The following is a 7914-nucleotide window of genomic DNA, read 5'->3' as shown; positions in this document are numbered from 1 at the left end:
CACTAATAAACTTGATAAACTTGACTCGGACAAGAGGTCATGGACTGAAACTGAGGGGCACCAGGCCCAGGACAAATATCAGGAAATTCTGTTTCACACAATGAGTAGTGGATGCTTGGAATGCTCTCCCGGAGGAGGTCGTGATAGAGACACCATTCCGGGATTCAAGGGCAAGTTGGATGCACACCTTCTCGAAAATCACATTGAGTAAACAAGGTTTCTCAGCAGGGAACACCTGGCTTGGCCTCCGTGAGTGCAGACTAGATGGACCTAAGGTCTGATCCGGCAAAGCCATTTCTTATGTACTTATGTTCTTATGACATGCACATGGGGTCTGTTAGGAAGAAGAAGGAGATCATGGATGCTGAGAATGAGCAGACTGGATGGGCCATCTGGCTTTTATCTGCCATCATGTTTCTATCTACATTTATCAAAGTTTTCTTTTAAGTGCTAGGACAAGTATCTTTAAATGCCATCTTCCTGCGCTAGTGCATAATCTGTACAGACAGTGACTTTTTAAAATTTCATAACTATTATTGTTCACTTGGAGAATAATTTTATAAGATTACTTTTACACATATATACTAGTACACATATGTAAAATGGCTCTTAGAAATAAGGCAGATTTAAGCACCTAAGGGACCCTGGCCAAATGTTTTGTGGATGGCCCCAAACCTAGTTCAGTCTAGCAGCAGATTCCTTAAACCTATACGAACCAAGACACTTCCCAGGGGGACAAGAAAGCATAAAGGTATGAAGCTGTCATCAGTCTATGCCGCTGATGGTTCTGCTGGTCCTACTCCTTCTGATATGGACTGCCTGTTTTTTGAAGGGTGGGTCCACAGAGCTATCAGTGGCATGGGCTAACAGCAGCTCCATGTCTTTATGCTGCTTTCCCCCCCAGTAATTCAGCAAGCTGGCAAGGGGATAAGGAAGCAGCTGGACTGGGTGAGAGGAGAGGATGGATGGAAAGGAAGATGTTGGACTGGGAGGGAGCCCTGTGCTCAGGACAGCTTTTATTTATGAGCTCACAATTAAGTTGGGGCTAGGACAGCTGCCCCTTTTACTCTTAGGTAAAATTAGCTCTAAAATGGTCCTGGGTACACAACTTTAGTATGATGATGCTAGGGGGCAAAGTTTGTGCAATGTGCATGCAAAGCTGCAATGTATGCACATGCAGGATTTGTTCTCCTGAGCCTATGTATCTTTATAAAATCTGCACATAGGTGTGCCTTTTTACCCTTCACACATAGGCAACTTTTTATAAAATTACTCTTGCTGTTTTACCATTACCTGTATTTCAGGTGAATGGAGATGTCATCTTAGAGGATAAATTAAATCTACAAAATAGAAAAAAATCACCACACAACCAAAGAAGGAACATAAAATAAAAGGTACATGGGACACCCCAAGATTTAATTAAGAGATTTTATGTGATAGCAGCTTTAAATAATAGCATCCAGTTGACATACTTCTGGTCCTTCACTTCAATAGGCAAGTCAGTTTGGGTAGATGGGTTGGTTGGTTGGTTTATGATGCCCCTGTGCATGCCAGATGTTGCTAAATTTAATCTAAAACTGTTTATATAAATATTTCTGCAAAGGCTTTCACTGAGATGCTACATTTTAGACAAGAGAAAAAATTATTTGTTTCACCAGTGCTAGTCTCCAAGTAAACATTTTGATTCTTAAAAAAATGGTCTTTAGCAAATCTTAATGAAATAAGGTGGGTACCATTTCTGTACAATCAGTGCTGAAATTCTGATTCTACACACAGCATGACTAGTAACAGTGAGGTTGTCTTTTTTCTTGCCAAAGATCATTTTGTATAAATCAGTTGCATCAGAATTTGAATCCCACCTTACTTTCTCCCTCCAAATAATGAGGTCAACAATTAAAGGACATATAATTTTATAGCAATTTCTTGGCAACCAGCAAACTATATTTTCCCAATATTAGTAAATAACTTATCAGTGACCACACTTGATACAAGTGATCTATATGCAGGAGATCTGGCAAGTTAAACAAACAAAAACAGAACCATAGCTGCCTTAAAATTGTAGCTACTTTTCCCAATCTTCTCAGGGATAAGAAAGTAATTGGATTAACAGTCATATCTGAAGTCTATAGTTTCATCCAAATTTTTATCATCATGTACACTGGAAGCTAAAAATGTTGCTACTGGTGACCCTGTTGTCACATTAATTACACTGGCACTTGTGCTGGCATTACGCACAGCAATGCTGGTAACATTAATGCCCAAAGTCAGCCTGGTCTGCTCCAAAGCCTTTTCTGGTACAGCAAAAGCCTCTAGCTTCTTCTCTCCATTTGCCATGTATGAGTTTTGGCAACCACGGCATATACAGTCCAAGCAAGCTTTCCGATTGGAATAACAAGGGCAGCGCTGGCCACGACATGTAAGAACACTTGGATTTTGGGTAGCACGTCCACATTTACACCCTTTCTTTTCTTGAGTTTTTTTATATACAGTTTTTGCTGGGCTTCCTGGCATTACATTATTATTAGGAATCTTTTCCTTAATTTTGTCTTTTGTTTTCATTGTGCTTGGTTTGGCTTTAGGATGAGATTTCTTGACCACATGCTCAGGGTTCTTTTTCAAGCTTTTACTAGACAGGATAACAGTTTTGCTAATTTTTGGAGTTGTGCCACCATTAGGTATAGTAGCTATGGGCTGTAGAGAAATTTTGTTTTCCTGTTTCACTGTAATGGGAAAAGATGCCCCCAATATTGGACCATGGATGATACTGGAAATTGGGAGAGGTTGCACCTTTTCACTATCACTTTCTGAGCGAGACCGTTTACGGTTTAATTTCACCACCTTAGGGGTTGCTGCCATATAGGAAATCCTATGAGGCAAAGCATGCAAATTAGTCATAAAAGTACTATGACTTAGTGGCTGGGAACAAAGCCCTGTAAAGGGACCATTAGGTAAATTAGTTTCAAGGCTGGGTTTCAAATCAGAATCACAAACTTCTGTGTTTGAAACACTTTCCAAACTCCGAAGTACTTCTTCAACACTAAGCAAAAGGGAATCACCAGCTTTTATATCACTGAAACCACAGATGTCCAGGCTTGTGGCACACAAGTCAGCAGCAGAATCTTGGTTGCAGGCATGCTCTAGATGGCTAGAAATGTCTTCTGTTTTAATGTCATCTCCAGTGCTACACACATCAATGTGATTGGAGCACTCTGGTGAAGGGGTATTTACAGCAAGTTTTTCAATCAAAAGTCCATTACAATTGGGCAATCCATTAATAATAGAACAGCCAATATCAATGTTATGTGTGTTTTCAGATATTTGAGACAAGCTCACTTCAGATTCAGCTGTGTATTCAGAAGTGGATGATAAAGGAGCATATGGCAAACATAATCCTCGGGTTGTATTTGAGGTTTTGTCAGAGTCTTCAACAAGTGGTGATCTGTCTGTTAGCAAAGCCAATAGATCTGCAGAACTGTCCACGGCATCCAGTATGTCCTGTGCTAATGATGTCTGAGTTATATATTCATACAATTTTTTATAGCAGCTCACCAGAATGCTTAACTGCTTGTTTTCTTGAAATTGATCATAGTCCTTGCACCAGCTGCAGGATGGTTTCATCATCATCTTTTTACCTTTACAAGTTTTACAAACATAATGTTGACAGGTAGAGTTTGTGGGAGCAATTGGATCTTCTAGCAAATTTCCTAAAGGGAAAGGAAAAAAAAAGAGAACTTTATTACCATACAGAGATGAACAAATGTTTATGAAAAACTATGTATGTATGTTGTAAACCAGTGTTTCTCAACTCGGTCCTAGAGTACCCCCAGGTTTTCAGGATATCCACATTGAATTTGCATAAACTTGATTTGCATACACTGCCTCCATTATATGCCAATTTCTTTCATGCATATTCATTGTAGATAACTTGAAAACCTGACTGGCAAGAAACACTGTTTGTTGTAAACTGCTTAGATTTGTGGTATATAAGAAATGAATACATATTTGATCCACAGATGAAAACTCATACAAGTTCAAGTTTCAAGTTTATTTAGATTTAATAGTTCGCTTAATAAATTCTAAGCGAATAACATAACAGTTTAATAGGGATAAAACAATTAAATAAAAATATTAAAAGAAAAAAAACAAAAAGAAACAGGGTCGATACAGACTAACAATACAGACAAGACTGGAATAATTGGGAAAGAACATAAGGGAATGAAAGTTACAAATTTGTTGTATTCCCACTGGGAAGAGAAGAAAATTGTAAAGGATGGGAAAAAACACTAAGGATGGGGTATTAAAAGAGTAAAGACTTTTCACTTTTATTATTTTAAATTATCGAGGAAAAATTCCTTTTTAAAGATTGAAAGAGGCTTTGAAGAGAAATGTTTTTAAGTTAGTTTTAAATAAAGTGAGGTCTTTGATGTTTCTAATATATAAAGGGAGAGTATTCCAAATAAGCGGCGCTTTGACTGAAAAAATATCGTGGCGTCTAGTTCCTATTATTTTTAATGAAGGGACCATAAGTAGCTCTTGGGTGTTAGATCGAAGAAGGCGGTTTGAAACGTGAGGAATTAGTAGACGATCAATAAACTGAGGTTCATTAGAAGTTATTGTTTTGAATACTAATTCATACAAGAATGGCAAGAAAATTAACAGAAAACAGTAAGTGGTGATCTACTTTTATATTACATGCACATTAGGAGAGATGGAGGTTAGTTTTATAGGACATTATTTTACCTGTAAAAAAGTTTTATATGCAGAAATGGCTTGTTCTAAAATTGCTTACTGCATATATTAGTTTTTTTAACTAAGGTGAAAGTGCCTCACATTTCTGCCTCATTTCTGTACTTATAGTTACAACGGGTCTATGGCTGATTTAACTGCAGGCATGTAAATGTTAGGCATGCTGATTAAGAGGTTTCCCTAGTATTCTATAACTGAATTTGGATGCTCAGATGCTGCTACAGAATAGGCTCCCACTGTGCATCTTCTGGGCAACAAAATGTGATCAATCTGCAAAAAGGTGACTAACATAGTGGATCCAAAATAATTAAATTGGCCAATTTTTCATGTCATAGGTCCACTGGCAGTCTAAAAAAGTTACGTCTGAACTTCTATAACTTTTTAAAATTATTATTATTTTTCATATACAAGGATAGGGTTTGGACTGTTATATTACAAATTGCTCTAATACAGGGGTGCCCAAAACGTCTATCGCAAAGGCAACGTGACTTGCGTTGCCTTTGCGTTCTCTAATGCCATAACAGGCTAGCAGCGACTTCAGAGAGGCTAGCCCGGAACTTCCTCTCCAATGTCAAAATTGACATCAGGGGGAAGGCTGCTGGCCTGTTGCGGCACTGGGAAACAGGGAGAACTTAGCGGCAACGGTGGTTTGGGGGCCTGTTACCAGACGTCGGCGGTGGCTTGGGGGCCTGTTTCCAGATGACAGCCCCGGTGGTGGCTAGGGGAGACAGAAAAACAGGGAGGCAGAACAGGGAGACAGAAAGACAGCAGAGGGAAAGAAAGTAAGAAATGGGGGGCAGGGAGACAAAGAGAAAAAGAAAGAAAGGGGGCAGGGAGACGAAAGAAAGAAAGGGAAGAGGGCAAGGAGAGAGGAAGGAAAAGGGGGGAGGAATGGAGTGTGTAGGGTGGCAGGGGGCAGGCAGGGAGAGAGGAAGAAAAAGTTGGACTTATGGAAGGACAGAGATGTTAGTTGGGGAATGGAATGAGGTCTGGAGGAGACAAAGCATGCAGGAGGCAGAAAGGAGGGAAGAAATATTGGATGCACAGTCAGAAGAAGAAAGTGCAACCAGACTCATGAAATCACCAACCAACAAAGGTAGGAAAATAATTTTATTTTAAATTTAGTTATCAAAATATATCCATTTTGATAATTTATATCTGCTGTCTGTATTTTGCACTATGGCCCCCTTTTACTAAACCGCAGTAGCGGATTTTAGCACAGGAAGCCTATGAGCGTCCAGAGCAGGACGGGGCATTCAGTGCAGCTTCCTGCGCTAAAAACCGCTATCGCGGTTTAGTAAAAAGGGAGGAGGTATATTTGTCTATTTTTGTATAGTTGTTACTGAGGTGACATTGCATATTTTAAAGTCATCTGCCTTGACCTCTTTGAAAAAAAAAATCTGAATATAAATTATATTTAACATTTTCTCTGCGTATAGTGCGCTTTGTGTTTTTTAAAATTTTATTGTTGGTAAATCATTTTGAAATGGTCATTTTAAAAGTAGCTCGCAAGCCAAAAAAGTGTGGGCACCCCTGCTCTAATAGAATTAATTAAAATCTAATTTTTTGTGGTCACCTTTTCTCAGGGATGGTCAGAAATGGAATTACTCAATTGCAGAACTGCCCCATAGTATCTGATATTAAAAAAAAAAATCTGCAGTCCTAAATTTAGGGATCCTTTTACAAAGGCGCTCTAGCGGTTTTAGTACATGCTAAAATGCCATGCGTGCTACCTGTTACCGCCTCCTTTTAAGTAGGTGGTAGTTTTTCGGCTAGCGCGCGCTAATCTTGTGTATGCGCTAAAAGCGCTAGTGCACCTTAGTAAAAGGAGCACTTAGTTTAAGGTCAGCTCTTAAATTTGTCTTTACTTTCATTCAAAAAAACCTAATTTTTTTGTTGTTGAAAATTCAACTAAATTTAGGAACCTGAAAGCTATATCAGGCCTACTATTTCCTAGATTTATAAATGATTTATGAAAATAGTTTAGATACCTAGTGTTAAAAATCATGGCTAAGCTCTTAACGTTTATCCACCCTTAATCACAGGAGCCAACTTTACAAAATGATTGGGGGTGCTAAAGCCTATGGAAATTATCCCTCTCTGGACCAGACAAGAAGTTTGGTCAATACTGGGGGTACAAACACCAATAGCAATCACAGAGTTGGTTCCAATGCCCTTAATCCATTCTTTATTTTTAAACACCTAAATTTAGTCGTTAAGCTCCCTTTTATCAAGCTGCAGTAGAGCATTTTAGCATGGACTGGCGAGGTAAATGCTCCGACACTCATTCAATTCCTATGAGTGTCAGAGAATTTACCTTGCCAACCTGTACTAAAATACACTACCGTAGCTTGATAAAAAGGGGCTTTAAATTTTATTAAAGATGCATACAGGAAGATGGCTGCAGTCCAACTCTGCTGAGCATTATGCGTTGGTGAGTTCGCTACAACTAACATTTCCAGCTAACTTTACCTTATCAACAATACCCAAACTGAGAGGAAAGAGTTCAGCTGGGGCCTCACGGAACTCCGGTGCCTCTGGTTCAGGGACCATAGAGGAGCTCTTTCGGTGCATGCAAGGAGCCCTTCAACAGCCGGTGACTCGTCCACTAGAGACGTCCCAGATGGGCGGGACGGAGGCGATCTCTTTGGCCTTGAAACTACCTTGAGCCCTGACATGAGGGCGCCACACCCCACATCCTCAAGTTACCAGCTCCCCACGGGCGGGAGAGTCTTTGGAGGAGGAAACTCACTTTGCCCTGGAGGACGGAGACAACGCTGAAGGGAGCTTGGAGCCGGACTCTCTGCAATCTCAGGAGAGCCTGGGCACAGAAACTGAGGAATCAACACCGTCTGGGGACGGTTGAATCCAGGAAAGTGATCAATGAGGGAGAAAAATGACTGGTGAGGAAAGTAAACGTTTGCAGTTGTCTTCAGTACAGAAGCCCCGAGAGGTAACACTTGATTCTATCTGGGATTTGGTAGCAAGTCTACCTAATTTAATAAATCCTCAATTTCAACAACTAGAAGAGAAAATAAAAATCCATTCCACTGATATTCAAAATTTGAAACAGGAAGTAAAAGAATTTAAAGAAGGAATTGGAAATATTAATCAGGAGATAATAAAGACTAAACAAGTTCAAGAAAGCACAGTTACTTACCGTAACAG

The 7914-nt window shown here is 39.6% G+C and overlaps 1 protein-coding gene across 7 annotated transcripts in view; it reads right to left on the bottom strand.

Moving 5' to 3' along the window:
• Positions 1-1383: 1383 nt before the first annotated feature.
• The window catches only part of MSL2 (MSL complex subunit 2), a 359130-nt gene continuing 352599 nt past the window's right edge, over positions 1384-7914 (bottom strand). For all 7 annotated transcript variants that reach the window (XM_033957912.1, XM_033957915.1, XM_033957913.1 and 4 more), the window contains one exon: positions 1384-3704. In XM_033957912.1, coding sequence (XP_033813803.1) covers positions 2104-3704 — 1601 coding nt within the window. In that variant the 3' untranslated portion in view covers positions 1384-2103. The remainder of the gene's footprint in view (positions 3705-7914) is intronic.

This window comes from Geotrypetes seraphini, chromosome 9 (genome assembly GCF_902459505.1).
Source record: "Geotrypetes seraphini chromosome 9, aGeoSer1.1, whole genome shotgun sequence".
In the NCBI taxonomy this organism is placed as follows: Eukaryota; Metazoa; Chordata; class Amphibia; order Gymnophiona; family Dermophiidae; genus Geotrypetes; species Geotrypetes seraphini.
Note: the sequence above shows the minus strand (reverse complement) of the source record. Positions and strands in the feature narration are given on the sequence as shown.